Source organism: Penicillium psychrofluorescens (genome assembly GCF_964197705.1).
Source record: "Penicillium psychrofluorescens genome assembly, chromosome: 1".
In the NCBI taxonomy this organism is placed as follows: Eukaryota; Fungi; Ascomycota; class Eurotiomycetes; order Eurotiales; family Aspergillaceae; genus Penicillium; species Penicillium psychrofluorescens.
In genome coordinates, this window is record NC_133439.1 from 5,811,152 (window position 1) to 5,831,778 (window position 20,627).

At 48.9% G+C, this 20,627-nt stretch overlaps 7 protein-coding genes across 7 annotated transcripts; 4 read left to right on the forward strand and 3 right to left on the reverse strand.

The window, feature by feature from the left end:
- Window positions 1-6: 6 nt before the first annotated feature.
- Window positions 7-1,197, reverse strand: PFLUO_LOCUS2209 (uncharacterized protein; the record flags this gene model as incomplete). The annotated part of the gene is made up of 2 exons (XM_073779325.1): window positions 7-255; window positions 343-1,197. The coding sequence occupies 2 exons, from the start codon at window positions 1,195-1,197 to the stop codon at window positions 7-9; spliced, it is 1,104 nt and encodes a 367-aa protein (XP_073636291.1).
- Window positions 1,198-2,014: 817 nt separating this feature from the next.
- PFLUO_LOCUS2210 (uncharacterized protein) lies at window positions 2,015-3,615 on the forward strand (the record flags this gene model as incomplete). The annotated part of the gene is made up of 2 exons (XM_073779326.1): window positions 2,015-3,368; window positions 3,470-3,615. The coding sequence occupies 2 exons, from the start codon at window positions 2,015-2,017 to the stop codon at window positions 3,613-3,615; spliced, it is 1,500 nt and encodes a 499-aa protein (XP_073636292.1).
- A 3,282-nt stretch (window positions 3,616-6,897) lies between these two features.
- Window positions 6,898-8,581, reverse strand: PFLUO_LOCUS2211 (uncharacterized protein; the record flags this gene model as incomplete). The annotated part of the gene is made up of 3 exons (XM_073779327.1): window positions 6,898-7,180; window positions 7,242-8,173; window positions 8,228-8,581. The coding sequence occupies 3 exons, from the start codon at window positions 8,579-8,581 to the stop codon at window positions 6,898-6,900; spliced, it is 1,569 nt and encodes a 522-aa protein (XP_073636293.1).
- Window positions 8,582-9,913: 1,332 nt separating this feature from the next.
- Window positions 9,914-11,708, forward strand: PFLUO_LOCUS2212 (uncharacterized protein; the record flags this gene model as incomplete). Its single annotated transcript, XM_073779328.1, has 3 exons — window positions 9,914-9,921; window positions 9,967-10,072; window positions 10,134-11,708. The coding sequence occupies 3 exons, from the start codon at window positions 9,914-9,916 to the stop codon at window positions 11,706-11,708; spliced, it is 1,689 nt and encodes a 562-aa protein (XP_073636294.1).
- A 1,118-nt stretch (window positions 11,709-12,826) lies between these two features.
- On the reverse strand, window positions 12,827-13,780 carry PFLUO_LOCUS2213 (uncharacterized protein; the record flags this gene model as incomplete). Its single annotated transcript, XM_073779329.1, has 1 exon — window positions 12,827-13,780. The coding sequence occupies one exon, from the start codon at window positions 13,778-13,780 to the stop codon at window positions 12,827-12,829; it is 954 nt and encodes a 317-aa protein (XP_073636295.1).
- Window positions 13,781-14,482: 702 nt separating this feature from the next.
- PFLUO_LOCUS2214 (uncharacterized protein) lies at window positions 14,483-16,240 on the forward strand (the record flags this gene model as incomplete). The annotated part of the gene is made up of 4 exons (XM_073779330.1): window positions 14,483-14,881; window positions 14,952-15,016; window positions 15,078-15,897; window positions 15,953-16,240. 4 exons carry the CDS (start codon window positions 14,483-14,485, stop codon window positions 16,238-16,240), a joined length of 1,572 nt encoding a protein of 523 aa, XP_073636296.1.
- A 2,680-nt stretch (window positions 16,241-18,920) lies between these two features.
- Window positions 18,921-20,273, forward strand: PFLUO_LOCUS2215 (uncharacterized protein; the record flags this gene model as incomplete). The annotated part of the gene is made up of 1 exon (XM_073779331.1): window positions 18,921-20,273. The coding sequence occupies one exon, from the start codon at window positions 18,921-18,923 to the stop codon at window positions 20,271-20,273; it is 1,353 nt and encodes a 450-aa protein (XP_073636297.1).
- Between the last annotated feature and the right edge of the window lie 354 nt (window positions 20,274-20,627).

The window sequence follows — 20,627 nt, forward strand, 5'->3', positions numbered from 1 at the left end:
CCGACCTTATTCCCTCTTCACAGCATCCTCATCAATGACAATCACGCCCTTGCCCTGGTATTTCCCACGGCGGAGCATGTCGACCGCCTTTGGAATCTCCTCAATACCGTGGAAGATGGTGGTATTTACTTTGATATTATGCTTGACAACAAGGTCCAACATCTCGGTGGCCTCTTTTGGAGAACAAAGAAACGAGCCCTTCACGCAGATGTCGCGAAATATTATATCCTGAAATGGAATACACACTTCGTGGCCCTAGAGTCAACTCTAACGGTCAGCATTTCATCACTTTCGAGTAAACTCATAGAAGGAGTCCAGAAATGGAAGCTCAAGAGCACGTACCACGGGAACATATACCATTGTGCCGTGCCTCCTCGTGATAGCGCACGCGGTTGCGGTTGCAGGTTTAGCATCGCTGACCGTGATAGTGGCATCGACGCCTCTGCCACCAGTGACTTTAAAAACTTCACGAACTACCTCTTGCTTCCCCAACCGCGCATCAAGAACTAGGTCTGCACCAACCGCCCGAGAAAGAGAAAGCCCATCGTCTCGAGCGTCCGTCCCAATCACATTTAAACCTTTAGCTTTGGCGAATTGGACCCCAAGATGGCCAAGCCCTCCTCCCGATCCCACAATCCCAAGCCACTGTCCTGATTTAAGCTCTGTCTGCAGTAATGCTCTCCAGATGGTGATGCCTGCACAAGCAAGAGGAGCGGCAGTAAGAAACGACATCTGATCTGGGATCCGACACGCTTGTCGTGCATCGACCACGAGGTATTCCTGAAAGGCGCCATTCCTCTGGGTACTCATCATCGGGCCTTGCTGTTCACAGTAATGCTGGTATTTTTCTGGTCCTTTGCAATCATCACATTCTCCGCAGCGGTCGAATGTTTGCCCAGCCATTATTCGATCACCAATGGCAAACCGAGTTACAGCGTCTCCTTTGGCGATCACGACACCAGTCCCTTCATGGGAGCCGGTGACAGGAAGAGTACAGTCGAGAGCGCCATTCTGATACTCCAAATCAGAATGACAGAGAGAAGAAACTGCAATTTTGAGAAGGAGGTCATATGGCTTAAGAGTGTCCGGAGTAGGTATCCTTCTTAGTTGGTGTGGTTTGTTGTATTCGAGGATCTGGCATGCTCGCATGGAATCAGGAAGACCCTTGATTGTTGCTTGTCCGCTAGTATTGGCCATTTGGAAGGCTCGAAATCGCCCTCCTGATCTAGATGCACTTTCTGCTGTACCGAAAATCTTCCTCAACTGCGCAGAGAAAATTTAATCGGTGGAATACGAAGAGAGCATGAGAAATCAGCGGTATATGAAAAAAAAAAAAACGGTTATACTGGCAGACATTTACCGAGATTATTCTCCATATTACCTCACTCGTATCTGTCCCTCTTTCCCCATGCTTGGGACCTTAAGCTGGGAATTCATTACTGCAGATTTCTTTTGCATTCTGGATATTATGGGGAGTCCATGATCCATTTGGCAAGCTCACTCCACGGAGTCGTCAGCAATTTCCCAAAATACTCGGCCACTCGCCACAGATATATGGATCTGGCTAGTCCTACCGTATATTGCGTGCCACATGTCAATTAGCAAAAGATACGACGCTTAAACGGCTAAATTTCATAGTTTGTGAGTCCTAAGTACGTGATTTCGGAGGTTCCTTACCGAAATACTGGAGGCGGCAGGCCTTATGTGTCGTTCCGCTTTGCCAATTTCAGCTTCCACTGGTTGGAATCCTCTAGATCATCAGGATTCAGGCAAGGGCATTTTATTCTCACTTTACGAGCCGAACACTGCATCTGTACCATGAGTTCTACCAGGTCTCGGTTCCAGTGGCGAGCTAGCAACACACCAAATGGGTCTCTCGGACTTCACTGCTCAAGTATAACAATGTAATATTCTCGATCATCCCCGCAAAATGATCACAGAATCAACTGAGAAATAGGTCAGTCACGACAGACCGTACCCAAAGTGAAAACTTCTTCTTTTTCACCTGCCCAAGATGTCAGCAATGATTGTTCCATTTGGATTATGGGAAGTTGCTGTCGTTGCCTTCTTCGGCATCATGCTGATATGGCCCATATTAAGCTACTTCCTCGACCCCAAGAAGTTGCGTCGTTTCCCAGCTCCTGGAATCGCTGGATTTTCGAATCTCTGGATGATGTACCATGCATACGACTTCCGACGGCCAATGGCTACTCATGATGCCCATCAAAAACTAGGAAAGGTAGTTCGAGTCGGCCCGAACCACGTCTCTTTCATCGGCAGGCAGGCCGTGAAGGACATATACGGCCATGGTACGCCGGCTCAGAAGGACAAATTCTACATATCTTTCACGGGGACACACGAAAGCAGCCTAGATGTCACGAACCGCCAAGCGCACAGCGATAAGCGCAAGCGTCTTGCTGCTGCATTTTCTCTGAAGCGGACTGCAGATATGGAGCATTTTGTGGTAGAGGACGTCCAAAAACTTCTGGATCGCTTTGACAGAGCAGCTGCCACCAAAGAGCTTATCAACGTGCGTTGGTACATCAATATGCTCCTATTTGACCTCACTGGACATCTGGTTTTCAGCCAGAGTCTGGGATGTGTGGAGCGCGGGGACGACATGATGGTCGCACAGAAGTTGGATGGCACCCTCTATCAGTCCAAGCCGGCAAATGCTCTTCGGAACTCACTGCGCATCGGTTCTACTATGGGATGGATCCCATCACGTTTTGGTCTTCTCAAGCGACTTACCTGGTGGCATCCCGGTTGGAAGGGTGGGGCGGACTTTACATCCATTGTGTTGCACATGGTCCGCACCCGGCTCGAGATGGAGAAAGAGGACGGCAAACGGAACGACTTCTTCCACTCCTTGGTCTGGAACAAGGACCACGAACCGTTGGGCCTAGAGATCGGTGAGATGGTTGCGGAATGTGGCCTTCTATTGAATGCTGGATCCGACACCACCACTATCGTTCTGGTCGGAACCATTTACCTTCTGACCAAATGGTCCCGCGTCGCCGAGAAACTCCGAAAGGAGCTGGATGAAGAGTTGTATGGTGAGGATGGCGTCATAGCTTACGAAAAGGTTAAGAACCTGCCGTACCTGCGTGCTTGCATTGACGAAGCGATGCGCATACGTCCGCCACTCCGCGGTGGTCTCCCCCGGGTCACGCCTCCGGAGGGGATGATGGTGGAGGGAGAGTGGATTGCGGGCAACACCACGGTCTCTGTTCCCACATACTCTCTCCACCATGATCCAGATCTTTTCAAGGATCCGTACACATACAGACCAGAGCGTTGGCTTGCGGAGGATGCTGCCAACCTGCAACAAGTGTTCATCCCTTTCTCTGCTGGTGGGCGAGGCTGCAGTATGCTTTCAATCCCTTAGCCGTATTAATTTATTGCTAACAGCTGTTCTAACCTTTAGTTGGCCGTAATATCTCCTATATGGAATTGCTAGTCGTTATAGGAACACTGATGCGTCGTTATGAATTCGAGTTTGAATCGTCGAGCTTTGAACTCGAAACCAAGGATACGGTCAACGCACATCCTGGAACTATGATGATGCGAATCCATCGGCGATGTCCTCCCGAAAAAGGCACTTCTAAGTCTTGAAAGGATATAACCTAATTATGGTGAGATGAGGTACTCTGGCTGGGCATCAAGTTTGAAAGACCCGCAGAGGGAGGTTGAAGCCGGATTGGGGAAGTACTTATTACCTGTGGACGAGTCTCAGCAACGGCATCGTAGAAGAATGAAGATCCCATTACGATGGCGTTAGCCAATATTGATGGACAATGAACTATTTGACTTTGATCTTGAGCTTTGAAATTGTAGCTAAATTGGAAAGAATCTCTTTCTGTGGTTGATTCACTCCTAATATTATCCCTTCATGTTCATCCCTGCCATCACCAGTCCCATTCTTCCATCAATCCTTGAATCAGCGACTCCGTGGGCCGTGCACTCTCCATTTCCGTGCGCCGGAGTAATTGGAGCAGTAGTTCTTGCTCTGCTCGAGGCCGGTCATGAAACCACGGCCCGCAGGCGATAACCGCCGTGCACGCTGTCAACTGCACTGCGACCAGAGAAGTCGCAAAGGCAATCCCGCACACAGCCTCAGCGTTTCGAAGGACTTCATCAGAAATGCTTTTGCGGTGTTTTTGGTATCCCAGCCCAATCCGAGGTACAACTGGATTGTATACCGCGAGGAACAACTTCGCAATATAGTAGTATTGGATTCCTGTGACTATGTGGTCGACAAATTGGCGATCAGTAAAGATGGAATGAATATACAACAGCCAGCATCTGCGAAGAATGGGGAGAGAGAAATAAAGCCGAAAGCCGAACTTACCATGCCAGGGATGTCCCAGTCGGATTTCCGGAAAATATCTTTCCGCGTGCTCATCACGATCAATGTATAGTACGGGATCAAAAGACTTTGGTCGCGCAAGATTCCAGCGCTCCGTCTTGACCCGGGCAGCCTCCCAGTTGCTATAGCTCAATTGATCGCCAAAACAGAAACTTACAATCTCGGCCACAATCCAAATCATCCGGTTGGCCCATGTACAGTCCGCCGTGGCATTGAATCCCAAATCGAAGGACAAACGCTCTTCCCACCCGGCTAGGTCTACCTTGAGTGGCCTCTGGCTCAACAGGGACATGTAGATATCTTGTCGCACAAAGACCCAGAATGCAGCATGGCCCAAGCCACCCCAGGTACGAAATTCAAGCTGGGCGTTGGCGAAGACTGACGTACCAGTGAGATGCCGTTCAGGCTCGCCGCCCATCTTCGACTCTGTATGTCTCATAATTTAGTGAATCAAAGTGGAAATATGCTTTCGGTGAGAAAGAGCTCCGCACCATTTGTCTCCTCAAATGCTCTGAGAATGACTGCTGCCGCGAAGAGAGTTTCGTCCGCGACAAGATCCTTCTGATCCAGCATTGGAATGATTAAAGAGACACATTCATGATGGTAATGGTCAGCAACCGCCGAGTCGAAACTCGAGATTCGGCTCAAATGCCGAGCGGAAAAGGCCATGAGGGAATTTAATAGCACAGGACAGCTAAGAGCAAGTTCCGGCACATCAACGGCAAAGTGTCGCTGGATGTCTGTAATATCAAGCTGTAACCCGCGAATAGTTAGCATTCCAGGTAGCCCTCGGCCGCTGAAACCGCCGAATTAAAGACCCTTGCGCGGACTAGAAAACAGGAGAACCTACCAAAGCTGCCAAAGATTCCATATAATGATGGAATAGTAATGCTTCTTGAGGAACCTTAAAAGGCAACCGCATCCGGTCCTTGTAGAGAAGAAGACCCACTTTGCGATTAAGTGCTTCTGGACTATTCAACATTTCAGATGAAACATGGGAAAGGCCATCTGCGTGATCGCTGCCATGGGCAGAGGCAAGAGGGATGCTGGCAATAGAGTGGCGTGGAGAGGTTAGATGCAAGTAATCCGGCGGCGATGTGGTTGGGCGGTGTGAGCCAATTCCTCCCAGATCATGGCCCGTCAGGCCGAAGGGACATTCATGTCTGCTGAATCTAAGACTGGTTGCGCTGTGAATGATAGAAGAGCTGCGAGCAACAGCTGGCGGTGAGGTGTCTCCCTGGGTTGCCAATGGAAAGGGTTGCGTAGAAGCGGGCGAGACAGAAGACAGGAGATCTCTGAGAACAGGTGATGTGGATGGACATCGCGAATGGCAGAGTGTGTGCTGATGGCGATATTCTGCAGTTACAATGGGTGTTTCATCGACAAAAGTTACTATGAACGTTCATAGTCAGCATCTGTCCAATCAAGATGAGTCTCTGCATAGCTGCCCTCACGCATTGACGGCGTTGCGAGCCACTGGTGATCTTCTGCGAAAATATTATCGTTTTCTGGATCCTCCTGAAAATCATGTCCACTGTTCCGGATAATGGCAGCTGTGCTGCCATTGCCTCTGATTTGCCCTCGAGCGGCTAGCTTTTGCGCACTTCGAAAGGTCAGCAGGGAGTCTGGGATGCACTCCCTTGCGGTTCGTCGGCAACGCCCACATCGGGGTTTTTCTTCGTCGCATTTGAGGTGCCGTCGACGACATGTCAAGCTGCACATACACTATATCAGATACGAAACTCACACGTGTCGCACAAATGCACTTGCTATTGTCCTCACCATCCAGTCCGGCCCCGTTTATTGATGGTCTGTGCCTCTGCCGTCATTGGCATTGGCAGCGTGGTTGACATCTGATCGTGGAGCAAGGTCAAAGGTCAAGGGTCAAGAGTCGGATGTGGAAACAAAAAGAAACAAGATGGTCGGGGTGATTTGCCAAAAGCGATAATTCTTTTTGGTCTTTTGGTGCCGCGGGAAGGCTTTGGAGATCAGGGTACGTATTCGACTGGAATTTCCCCCGCGGGCGACAATCCCCACCGGTTTCCCCGCTCCAGGGATGCCTCCACCTTCGTGGGGCAAACGTAGGCGGGAGCAAATCCGGGGAACGAGCCAGCCTAGATAAACGGACGAGAAATCCTTGCGACTGAGGGCCCGTGCCGAATCGAGCCTCTGGATATTCTCGGAATTATGACTGACACGAACAATCGAGTTTTCTTCTCTTAATCCTTCTCACGAATTCTAAAGTGGCCACATACGCAAAAAAGGATCAGGGAAACATTGCGTCCATTCTATCAATGTAAAAGCTCATTTATTGGAGCAGTAGGAACGCTGCACTCCAGCAGAGCAGAGTGAGCCAGCTGTGAACCAAGAGTTTGATATGTGGCACAAAAGAAAAGGAGCAGTTACTCGGACTTCATACAACTAATTTATGGAACACTTCTCAAAAAGAATGTTGACGTTTCTCCTGCTCCGTCCAGAACCGCTCCGGTATGAGAGAAATAGAAAGCGCCAAAATGACATCGCCATGATTACGTCTTTTCTTGATGCTCGAAAATTTCGGACGCAAATTGAGAGGGCGGATTGAATCCAGACAAATTCTGCTCACCAGGCTGGATTGCCCGATGGTATGCTCCTTCAATGTCGTTTCGTCGGTCTACAACCCGCCCAGTCTTGGACAAAACTCCACCAGTGATGCCACCCCGCTCAAAAATATGATCGATGTCCTCGAGGCGCATTCCCGCAGTTTCCGGGAAGAAACAGTAGACAACGGGCAAAATGATGCCCGCATTCAAAACCGCAAACAAGATGTATCTGGTGCGTACTTAGAATAAATTTATAGCTTTCAAGCAAGTAGGAAAAAAGAAAAACTCACGTTTTATAGCCGATGTTCTGGACACAGTATGGAGTGATCTGGACAACCATGAATTCAATAATCCACGCACCGACCGAAGCCACAGCTGCGCCTTTGGCACGCAGCCGCAAAGTAGTGATCTCGGCGGGATAGACGAAAGGAATCGTGAGCCATCCAAATGCGTAGAAAGTGTTGTAGCCAAAAATCATGATGACAGCCACGATACCAGCAGCATATCCACCGTCCTGTACGCAGCCCGCTAATACTGCCATCGTGATGATCTCTCCCGCGCTAGAAAGGAACATCAGTGTTCGGCGCTTGAAATACTTGACCAAGAAGATCTGAATGATCGAAGCCACGAAGTACTCTGTGGTTATAATTCCAGACATCAGCAGCGACATGTGTCGCGACATGCCCACGGAGCCCGAGAGAACTTTGGGGAGGTAGTATGTGATGACGCAGATACCGCCAAGTTGCTGGAAAGCATCCACGGCGAAGCAGATGCACATTCGGCGGAAATTCTGTAACTTGCCGCCCTGGAAAAGCTCTTTCATCTTGAAGGGTCCACCCGCGGATTCGAGTTCAATGGTTTTCATAATCACGGTGGACAAATCCAACACCCGTGGGTCGTCGGCCATTACGTCTTTTCCGACCAGTCGCGCAATTACTTCATCCCCTTCAGCGTGACGACCCTTCTTGTGCAGCCAGCGAGGGCTTTCAGGTAGGACCATCGCCAACAGCAAGACAATGACAATGAATACCATCTGGAAACCGATGGGGAATCTCCATTGAGCGGGCCCGGAAACCTGGGCAAAGCCGTAGTCCATCCAATAAGCAATCAGAATGCCAAATATCATCAGGGAGCTGTCGACCGCAACGAGTTTTCCGCGCTCCTTGGCTGTGCTGGTCTCGGACTGCCACACCGGTACGGTCGACGTATTAGCTCCGTTACCCTGTTGCAGAGATTAGTCTTAATTCTTGGGCGTCATGAGTACGCTCGCACATACGATTCCGGTAATAACCCTTGCGGCGTACATCATTCCCCGATTCTTGGCCGCAGTTTGCAGACTCGCGCCAATGAGCATAATGGCGGTTGCGTAAACGATCGATTTCTTTCTACCGAGATAATCACCGACAAAGAATATGCCGATGGATCCAGCCACATTTCCCAGTTGATAAACAGATACAATTAGTCCCTGAGTATTAGCATCGGGATGGTTGAAGTCCTGACCGAACTGGTTATCGGCACCGATGATCCCCGACAATACTCCCTGGTCGTAGCCAAATAGCATGAAACTCATCGAACAGGTGAGGGTGATGAGGATAACGAGGGTTCTCCCCGTGAAGTTGAAGTCAAACATGGTGGAAATTCCTGGTGAAATAGACTAAATAAATCAGTGAAAGGTAGAGCGATGCTGCAAGCCCCCTGCAATTTGTGACAGAAAGTCCGACTCCCTTGGACGAAGGAGAATGATGGCCGATTTGATGGGATTGAGCCTAGAGATATAGGATCCATAATGAGCTAATCAAGGATGATTAGTTTGCCGGCGGCTGGACGCAGTTCTTTGTGACTATCACTAACCCAACCCCGGATTTGGCCCCGGATGGGAACCAAGAGTGGGGTAAGATAGAATTTCGAAACGACCATTTTTCGGTGGCTTGGGAAGAGGCACCCAAAAAGATGTTTCGGAACCTAACAATAGAGGGAAATCTTGACGAAGTCGTGGCACCAAGATCTTGTTCAGAATCTGGTCAATGCGTAGTCCGAACCACTGATCGCAGGGACAACCACGTGCGGGTCACCACTGAAGCGAGGCAAGATTAACCGTTTAACCGCTCTGCCGACAGTCGAGAACGCCGATGGAGTCCTGACGTCCTTCAGGAGGAACGGCGTGCACTGCCGAGTCGAGAAATAACTATCGAACTCGGCATAAATCACTTCTTTCCCCGCATTTCCCCATGAGCGCACTCTCCGCAGTGGGATTTGAAGTATGCTTCCTTGTTTGGATACAGCTGACGATAGTAGATCGCCATCACATATCCGCCACATAGAAACAACCCGATAGGCAGAACGGGAGTACTAAGAAGCATTCGAAGTTTTTAAGGGCCTTGCAGGGCCCAATTTTATCAAAACGTTGTTGTGCGTTCTCTGTATCGTATCTTTCCCCTGTGTTTTATTCCGACCAACTAGGTCAATACCACGAAATGTCCACGCAGCAGCTTACTTTTCCAAATGTCTTCGTTCGAGTGCTATCCGAAGCGTCCACTCGACTGCGTGTCGGCGACTGGTTGGTCCTTCTTTTTCTCGTAACAGCCTCCGCATTTTACCTTGGAGATGGAACGTTGTGGTTCATACCAGATTCTCATACATATCTTATGTATGTTGCGCCGCAGAAGTCTGGTGAACTGAGAGTGCCACTAAAGCGGACCCGCAACATCGGGCAGAGGTTACAGGAAACGGTAAGAGATTTTTGACAAAGTTTCAAAGGGCTGTTTCGATTTGACGTTCTGAATAGGGAACCGATATCGCAATCTTCTGGGCCTCACAATCAGGAACCTCGGAACAGTTCGCTGAGAGATTATCTCGGGAATGGAGGTCTCACTTAGTTCTCAAACCCCTGGTCTCGGATTTGGTTGACTATGACCCTGAGTACCTGGCGACGTTCCCCAAGGATAAATTTGCCGTCTTTCTGATGTCTACGTATGGGGAAGGAGACCCGCCAGACAATGCAGTTAACTTCTGCAGTAGACTCGAAAAGATGCACAAGAACGGAACCAGGCTAGAAAATCTTCGGTACTGCGCCATGGGGATGGGAAACAAGAACTACAAGCACTACAACCAGGTGATCAAAGTATGTCATCCAAGTTTGGCGTCAAATTGCAACAGAAATAAAGTAACTCATAACCTTCAAGGTCTTGGATAAAGCTTTAATGGATCTTGGAGCTCATCGGGTTGGCCCGGTTGGACTCGCAGATGAGAGCACTGGGGCAACAGAGGATAGTTTCATGGAATGGAAAGATGACGTTCTGGAGAGCCTGGGCGACATAATCACATTGCATGAACGTGAAATCACCGACGAACCTAGTATCAGTATAAGCCATGCCAGCGTTGATCCCAGTCTCCTTTACCTAGGGGAGCCGAGCGAGAAAGAGCTTCTTGGAATCAAGGATAAAGTCACCTACAATTCTCAAAACCCTTACTCTGCACCCATTGCACAAAGCATAAAGCTGTCCGGCATGACTGATCGCATCTGCGTCCACCTGGAATTTGACTTTTCTGCGGCCCCGGCGTTACGCTATCAGACAGGAGATCATCTGGCGATTTGGCCTATCAATCCTGATAGCGAGGTAAATCGACTGCTGCGTCTCTTGGATCTCGACGATGAACAGCAACGAAAACAACCAATCACGCTAACTGTCAACGAAGGGTCGATGAGCAAGTGTGGTCTCCCTTCACCAACCACGCGAGAAGCGCTGCTCAAATACTATCTCGAAATCGGTGCTTTGGTCTCGCGCGGCTTTCTTCTTGTTCTTTCAGAATATGCGCCCACCAAAGTGGCGAAGGCCGCTCTATTGCGTCTGGGGAGTTCCAAAGACGTTTTCCGTAGGGAAGTTGCCGCTCATTTTCTCTCTGTCGGTAAGATTATGGAAATGGTCGAGCCAACCACGAAGTGGACAGGGGTTCCTTTCTCTCTTTTGGTAGAGAGCTTCAACCGTGTCCAGCCGCGCAATTACTCCATATCCAGCTCGTCATTGAAACAACCGCGACGACCGTCAATCACTCTGGTCATTAATAGGCGAAATATACCGACCCTGGCATCCAACAGGGACGAGATGTTCTTTGGCCTCACCACTAACTACCTTTTGGCTCACCACTACAATTGCACCGCAGACGGCTCCCCAGGCGACTCGCTAGAAGGGCCGTCATACGATCTCCAAGGACCACGACAGAAACTCGACGGCGGGAAAGTCTATGTTCATGTTAAACATTCGACTTTCAAGCTGCCCCCCAATCCTGCGACTCCAGTCATCATGGTAGCGGCCGGCACCGGTATCGCTCCATTCCGTGGCTTTATGCAGGAACGCAGTCGCCTTGCTGAGCTGGGAAAGCCAGTGGGTAAAATGATTCTTTTCTTTGGTTGTCGTAACGGTACAACAGACTATCTCTATCGAGAGGAATGGCAGGATTATGAAGCCCGTTTTGGAGACATGTTCGTGATAGTTCCTGCGTTCTCACGTGAACAGGGTCAAAGAAAGTGTTACGTTCAAGACGTGCTTCTTGAGCAAAAGAATATTGTCCTTTCCCTTGTCCTTGATCATGGTGCAGCGTTCTACATTTGTGGCTCAACTGCTATGGCAATAGAAGTCAGAACACGGCTGCTAGAGATAATAGCCAGTGCCAACATGCAAAGCCTAGAGGAAGCCGATGCAATCATAATGGGAAAGATGAAAAAGGCCGGACTTTACCATGAGGATGTGTGGAGCTAAGGATGAGACAAACTGGGATAGCATGAATTACACCAACATGTGGAGCACCAAAGCAAGACTGCTTCTTACTTATTCTTCCATTTGCTCAATTATATGGCATAAGTTGTTGCTTAGCTTGCTAGACATTGAATAAGGGTTATAATAAGATAGGTTTGTTCGAATTCCAGCTTTGAGCACTTTCATTACGCGACAATTTATGTTCTCTTTTTGAGCCATTTTTAGCACCCGATGAATCCGAATTTATCTAGCAATTATTTCTCGAAACTGATTTTTCATGGAGCCTAGCTGGCTTTGAGAATATTGAATAGTAAATTATTTTGGATTTCGGAGAGGGTCATATTTGCTTATCCCCCGATTAATAGTTAACTATTAACGTCAACTAAAGTGAGTAATGCTGGTTGGTTCACTCATTGAATTAAAGCTATAACAAACCGAAGGACAGTTCTAGTATCCACACACCTTCTATATCAGCAGTTGACAACATAAACAAAAATAGTGAGACTGTCTGTTTCTTCTGTAGTTTACTGCTGCTGCCCTCGCGAGAGACCCGTCCCGGTAAGTCAAGTATGTTGAAGACCAACATACTACCCATCTATTATAAGTCGAAATAACCACTACTCTGCGAAGGAGATGGCATGTCTAAGGTAAATATCGGTAAGGTATTTCAAGGTCATCTTCTGGCTGATATTGCTAATTATCGAACTTTCCTCTCTGGGAGATAGCCTCGCCTATAGAAGGAACCTGCAGGATGTAACAATCGACAGCCCACAGTCGACGTTCTCAAACAAATCATGAATCAAATCCAAAAGACTGAATAATATTCCCCGCTGCACAACATACTGCCCGATGAACACTCGTTCAGCGATAGTGACTAAATCAATCCCAGTGTAATTTTCACTCAGATCTCCTGGTATCATGAGCTACATAGAAAACACCTTGAGCTCTGTCCCTAACAAACCTGATCTAGAACCGTAGGATGGTGTTAAGTAGGCATACCCTGCAGTCAAAGCACATCATGAGACATCCATCATTTGGCTTGATCTGTCAATGTGCTGACCGCCGACGGGTCTCCGTCTTCGACGCCGCAAACCAATCTCTTGCATCGGAAATGCCCGTATCTAGAGAGACTTGAGAAATGTCACATATCGTTGACCGAGTATTTCAGGACATTCCTCTGCCAGCTGATGGCCATAGTGAAACTCTGCGTATGTCACATTCTCCGCCACACGTTCCATCTGCTTTTTCACCTCGGCGCCGATAAAACTCCCTGCTCCGACGGCCAGCACCGGCATAGCCAATTTGGTCCGCGCTGCCTCGCGGTTCTGCCTAACATTCGTTTCTGTCGCACGATATATGTTGCACATACTCCGAATACCGCCGGGCTGCGAGTACTTGGTCACGTACTCGTCAATAGCGTCGTCGTCAATGCTGGAAGGATCGTATGCTTCATTCTTAATGAACCATGTAAGATACTCGCGCTCTCTACCAATCAGCAACATCTCCGGCACGTCGCGGACGTAGTAGAAGCTGACGTGCCATAGATGTGTTTCGGGACGATCTGGGCGGAATTGAGCCCAGTCCTCGAGTCCGAAGCCGGGAAGGAGCATCTCCTGAAAGACGAGACTCAGCACTCGGTCGGGATAGCGCGCGGCCACTTGATACGCAGCGGCTGCGCCCCAGTCCTCGCCAGCAATATGGAAGGTCCGATGACCCAGCGCGGCCATTAGATCGGCGAGGTCGTCTGCCACCGTACCCATGTCATAGCCATTATCCGGGTGGCTGCTATCGCCCACTCCGCGCAAGTCCGGCACAACGACGGTGAAGGACGAAGTCAGATAGGGAATGACCTTTCGCCAGTAGTAGCCGGTCTTCGGGATCTGTTTTGCACCCGTCAGCGTCTCTGAAGGAGAACACGCGTGGTGAGTCTTTTCGTATAGTTGTCTTACCCCATGCTGAAGCAGCAATGCCGGACCCCTTCCCGCGGTGTAGTAATGGATTCGTACACCCGTCGGCAGGCGGATTCTTCCGTGTTCAACAGGATTCTTTGCATGGTCCAAGATTGTGACTCCCATTGTGGAATGACTAATATGATGGTGCTATATACCCGGAAGCTCGATTACTCTGAAGAAGAACCTGGGTAAGAATTTAATAACAACCATTTATTCCGTAAACTTACCTGGGTAACGCCATCAGCCTTTTACCTTCGTGTCACATATATATATCTGAAGAAATTTCTTGTGACGCCACTAATGGCTAATAATCAGTACCAGACATCCAATGCATGAGCACAGGGTAGCTTCCCCGCTCCTAGTCCCCAAAGTGTCCAATCCGCACAAGTGTTTCGTTATGGTTTGCAAAGAGCCCCTCTAATGGACTCGAGAGATCGGTCGGTCTAATTCTCGAGCCGATCTGCCTTTTTCCCTTGCTCAGCGTTTTAGCTTTTAACCGAATATTGGTATGAACCAGTCGGAATTGATGTCAGAATCTACCGTTCTCATTGGTCAGGACGCTCTGGTCCGCCCCCAACCCGCGGGTCAGCTCTCCCCCTGGCTTTTTCCCCGAAAATGCGGACATGGTTTCTGGGCCGTTTCTGGGGCGACTGTGCCACCGCGCGGCTCAGCTGGACGGACTTGATAGTTCAATTTGCAAGATGTTAATACCGTATCCTACGATGACAGATATAAATACGCGGCCATGGACGATATCCTCTGCACGCAGATATTCCGGCTCCTCGGGCCCCATTTCTCTGCGTCACCCAGTATCTACCCGTGAACATGGCATTCGCGCCATGGAAAAGCATTCCGGGTTGGCTCGTTCTCTGGGCCCTCAACCTTTTCTCTGGAATCGCCCTCATCTATGAGGGTTACAACCAGGGAGTCATGGGCTCTGTGAACTCGATCCCCGGATACATTGACAAAATGCAGATCGGGACCAACGGGAAGATCACCAACGTCACGAAGCAAGGAGGCATCGTTGCTGTTTACTACTTTGGCGCCATGTTCGGCTGTTTTACAGGTGGTCGTCTGGCGGACCGATCCGGCCGCAAGCTTGCTATTATCGTGGGAAGTCTATTCGCAGTCGTGGGAGGATCACTGCAGGCCGGGGCTCAGAACAGCGATATGATCCTCTGCGCTAGAGTAATTGCGGGATTTGGCATTGGTTTCATCAACACGGTATGGGGGTCTTTTCTTTTTAGCATGGTATTCCTTCCGGCAAAGCGGATTCGCTTACGGGTGCGATCAGGTCACCCCTGCCTGGGTTTCGGAATTGGCCGTGGCCCATACTCGAGGAGCCTCATTTGCCTTGGTGTAAGTTCAAGGTGACGACATTCTCCCTATCATTATTCACTGACCCGGCCATCGTGTTTAGATTTTGCGCCAATTATACCGGCATCACCATTGCCTACTGGATTGGCTACGGCTTGAAGAATTATTCAACATCCTTCCGGTGGCGTTTCCCACTAGCGTTCCAAGTGGTTCCTACCGTTATCCTTCTCCTGACTGTGTGGTTCCTCCCAGAATCGCCGCGATGGCTCATGGCCAAAGGAAGACGCAGCGAGGCAGTTGAGATCCTGGCTAAGATCCGTGGGGACGTTCCGCTGGAAGATCCCGGCCTGATGGCTGAGATCGAACAGCTGGACGCAACTGTTGAGTCGTCGAACCACAAACGCTACCGTTTCTGTAATGTCACCTTTGGTCGTCACTCGGGCAAGCTTCACCTGGGAAGGAGGGTCGCGCTGGCGGTCGGCATCATGTTAATGATGGAATGGACTGGCATTCTGGCCATCACTGTCTACGCAAGTACGCTGTTTAGTCAAGCCGGGTACGATAGCAACAAAGCCGGATGGCTATCCGGTTTGGTCAACACGATCGGCGTTCCGGCCACGATTGCGGGTATCTTCACAATTGACCGGTTTGGGCGGCGCATCTCAATGTATTTTGGCTTCTCCATCCAGAGCGTGGCGCTGTTCCTCTCCGCCGGCCTGGGCCGCCTGGGACAACTCAACCCGGACGGCGCCGCCGCGTACGGCGCTGCATCGGTCAGCATGGTCTTTATTTTCACCTTCTTCTTCGCGCAGACTGTCTTGATGATCGCATTCTTCTATCCGACGGAAATCTGGCCACAGGAGATTCGAGCGTTTGGAAACAGTTATGCAGTGTTTGGATGGGCCGTCGGTTGCGGCATCACGGTATGGCAAAATCACGAATCGCGCACCGAAACCTAGTTCTAATCCTGTCACACAGACCCTTGTGATTCCAAGCATGTTTGCCAGTCTCCAATGGAAGACCCTGATGGTTTTTGCGTCGTTTAACATCGCTTGCCTGCCGTTGGTGTACTTATTCTTCCCCGAGACCAACGGCCGCACCCTCGAAGAAATCAATCTCCTGTTCATGGCGGACAGCCCTCTGGTTTTTGCCAACGAAAAAGCCTTTGCTGACCGACTTTCCCAAGCTGGCGGTGACATGGCCGAAGCCGAAAGACGACTGGCGGCCGAATTGGATGCGCCTGAGAACAAGGTGGCTCATGTTTGAATGCCGCGGTTCGTCTTCTATATGTAATTATTGCGAGTGCGATGGCTGGTCTAAAAATCAGGCTTGGCCGCTTCCTCAAAGAAGCACAGGTTAGATATCTCAATTATGAGGGAGGGAGCAAATCATGCTATATTAATCTTAATGCTTTCCCACCCTCTTTGTGTTCTAAGGCTATTTGTTAACGGATTTGAAGGCAATCAACGTACATCCTCCCATCGATTTGTGGAGACCCTTAACTGAAGTAGTGCGACGTGTACAGATATCCGTGTGATAATGGTGACGGTCTACCGACAAGTTAGAACGTTATTTATAGTAACACCTCTAATCTGATTACTCAAGCGCAATCCAGGTATGATCGGCCTGGTCCATGTTCAAGTACGCCCAGGTGCAAATGACCTTTCCAATTAATCATCATTCAGAGCACTTGCTGTACACATCATAGTGTATCTCTAGCGCTTTTCAAATTGGAGTCAACGTGCTCGTATTCCAGTGGCTATTTATACTCTAATTAGAATGTCACCGACGATCTTTTCTTGGACAGTATCAAATGGAAACTGCGCAGAGGTTTTTGGGGAGATTCACAGTGTTTACTGATTCATGGAGTGGGAATCGTAGTCGTAGTCGGAGTGGGTATTTGGCGATTCGTAGGATTTGGACATTAATCAAACTCCCAACCGTACTCTGCGACTGACAATTGATCTCTGAGTGCATTTTTCTTATAGATGTCTCTCTAATAGTGAGTCTCTCTTTCACAACTTTAGGGAGCCAATTTGGGCCGTAGCTCCTTTGCTAGAAAATCATGAATTAAAAATTTGACATGTCCTCCAGCATCCAATGTTCAAAGACGACAATCTGGTTGATCAAAATGGGGAGTTTGTCATTCTGCGAGGAGTCGCTATAAGCGAGGAGTGAAGGGAGTCGTCTTCGTATACAAGGTGTTGTCCAGGCCATCAGCATGGATGTTCGTGGAAACACGTTTTGCCCATTGCATTTCCAGCATCATTACAAGTATGATTACTCTGCGGTGTTGTGCTTGAATGGCCGCATAACTGAAGATTCCTGCACCGAAACAGAGAGGACGGGGCTGTTGGATTATTTTCCGCTTGATGAGCATGACGAAGATGGATGAACGGTCGATCTCTGGGATGACATCTAAGGCTCGCTCTTGAATACCCCATTCAAGCAGCTTGGACTATCAGCAAGCACACGGCTTCATCCTGCCTTCCTGCTAAAACCGAAGGCCTCCAAATTATTATCCTAGATTATCGTCCTATCTTAATGAACCCAATAGTATTATTAATAATAACCGAATCCTTTTACGAGTCATTCCAGGTTACATCTGAAATTTTTTGTGACGAACTCAGGCGACTGGACCCCAAGTAAAATGTTGTCTAGTCCTCCAGATGTTCGGATATTACAATTTTGGAAGTTTCAACTTTTCTTCCAGGACTAGTATGTCTCATCTAGTCGACGAAAAATAGTTCCATAGACAGGGCATAAATGCCATTTTGGGGGCAATCTTAGCAAGCATTAGGACAGGATGGCAGAATTCGTACATTTATAGTTTCCTATTCATCTTAAATGACCACAATTCGATCTAAAGAACGGAATGACTCAAAATCCTCTGCGCACTGTGCACACAGCGATCGTGTTACGCAAAAATGCTTTAATTTGCAAGCCTTTAATTTTTGGTGCCAGTACAGCCCCCAACCTTAGTCGTTAGGGGGGTGGTAATGGAGAAGGTTGCACATGTTAGTGCTGAAACGCTACTAGGTGGTGCTGGAATTCAAGTCGTTCCTGCAGGCACAAGCGTATTTGGGTTGTCTCCACCGACCTCCGCAAATTTCCCACGCGATGGAACGATACGACCGCGAACGGCGAAAATCGACAATCTAGGCCCCGAAAAGAAGACAAGGCTCACTCGGAGCTTACTTGCTCTGCTCCACGGTGCCGATTCAAAGCAACGGGCTGTGATCCGAAAATTCTGATGGAGATATGCCGCATGAGATCGGCGCCTGTAAAGTAGTATTCGAGTTCTATCTCAAGGGGGTTATCTGTGAATCAAAACCTCGTCGCAACTTTTTATGTTTCTTCTGAAACCAAGGCCACCAATAGGCACCAGATGATACTCAGGGATGGCTTTCTTCCCGAACGAAATCACGGTGCGTTTGCGTCTTTTTTTATCGCGGGACCCGCGCAACAAAAATGAATCGTCAAATTAACTGACGGCGGCTTTAATCATATCTGCTTGTTGCGTAACTCGTACCCAGCATTTCGGCCTATTGATGCTGTACTTCGGCCTATAGGTGAGAACGGACCGCAAACGCCTAGTCTTTATGCCGAACGACAATGAAGTTAGGTTCTGAGCAATGCGTCTCCAATATGCGACTAACGCAAAGTCATCTCCAATCTGATGTAGTTACAATGACAATCTCTAGGTGGCATACATGTGTGTGATTTTTAACTTGAAACATGGATGAACAGGGTCACTACTAGAAAGAGCAAATAGCAAATGCGACATAGAAGGAATGGAAGTTCGTCCGCCCAACAGATATCTATATAATAGCCCTGATCTAACGACTTGGTTGTCTACATGCAGACTTTGTTCATTCAGAGCTTCTTACTACTTGTGATTTCTAAATCTTTGGTCTTTGGTGCATTACTGCAGGCAGTAATCACAATGCCTTTACTTAAAACATTTGCGGCTGTGGCAATTGCCACGTTCGTAGGTCATTCTCTGGCCGTTCCTGTCGTTCCCCATCCTAGTGTTGCGAATGACCTTGTCCTTACGCCGGAAAATACTCTCAGCGAGACCAATCCCTACCGCAACGGTCCCCATCGCAATGGCCACAAGATTCCTGCCTCATCTAACTCCGCCGAGGAGCTATCTGTCTCTGTGTACAACAACCTTCAGAGTGATAGCATGAATGCTTATGTCACTGGACTTGATCCAAATGGGATCCTTGTCTGTCTCACACCTGGTGGAAGTTGGTTTGCTCCGAAAGCCAATGGTAGCATCAGTGGCATCATTCCGCAAATAATCACAGAAGACATTGCCATTCCTATGGGTGATTATGGAACAAATACTTCCTTTACCATTCCGAGCTACGTGCAATCAGCTCGCATTTGGTTTGCAGATGGCCACTTGAAATTCTACACTGGATTGAATGCTACGGGTTATTTAACCCTGGTTGAACCGTCTCCATCCAATCAACATGATCCTAGTGCAAACGTCAATTGGGGCTTCGTCGAGCTCACGACAAATTCTGACGGCCTCACGGTCAATCTGAGCTATGTCGACTTCGTCGGTCTCCCGCTTGGTATAAAGGTGCAGGGCAGCAATGGCACCCAAACGGCTCTCGGTGTGCCTGCAGATGCTGTGTCATCGATCTGTAGCGCCTTGAGTGCGCAGGCATCCTCAGATGGTCAGCCCTGGGACAAGCTCTGTATTTCTGACAGTAGCGGCAATGCCCTCCGCGTTATAGCCCCTTACGACTATATACAGCAAAACCCAGGCGCTTTTGCTTCCTACTGGACACGATACATCTCCCAAGTCTGGGCTAAATATAGTACGACGCCCCTGACTATTGACACCCAGGCTGCAGCTGGCCTAGTGAACTGTACAACGTTAGGCAACAGTACTTTAACCTGCGACGGCGATAACCGACCATACGAACGGCCATCCGCCGGCGATATTTTCGGTTGCAATACTGGTCCATTTGCAATTGAAGAGACTGATAACGACGTCCATCGAGCTGTTGTTCCGCGTCTCTGCGCCGCATTTGACCGGTCAACATTTTTGCTCAGGGGAGGTAACGTACAACCGAGCCTCGACTCGAGCCATTACTATACAACATCTCCGACAGACTATTACAGCAAGATTGTGCACGAGCAGGAAGTGGATGGGAGGGGGTATGCCTTCGCTTATGATGATGTCAATCCTCCTGATGATGATGGGTCAAATGCCTCTGGTCTTCTGAATGATCCGGACCCCAGTCTCCTTAGTATCACTATTGGAGGACCGACGTCTTGATTGAACAATTTTGGAAGGTGCTATGTACATATAGGGAATATCTCTTTTTTTAATTTGGTCATATCATACGGTGATCGATAGTGGCCATCGGGCCATAATCAGAGATACACCTAGAGTTACCGCCGTATATAGTGTAGAGGGTGCATTGTCATGCCCCATGGTCCTTATAAGACACGTCTCATGACTAATGTCATAGATCATCGCCCTATCTCCAAGGTGGCGGAGGTGGCGGAGGTGGTGAAGGAAATGAAGAATCGGAGAAAAGAGTGTTGGAAAACAGGCTCAACACGACGCCATGTGCTTTTGACAAGTGTGCCTGCATTCACCAGCCGTTGGCGTCTTAGCGGCTGTTGT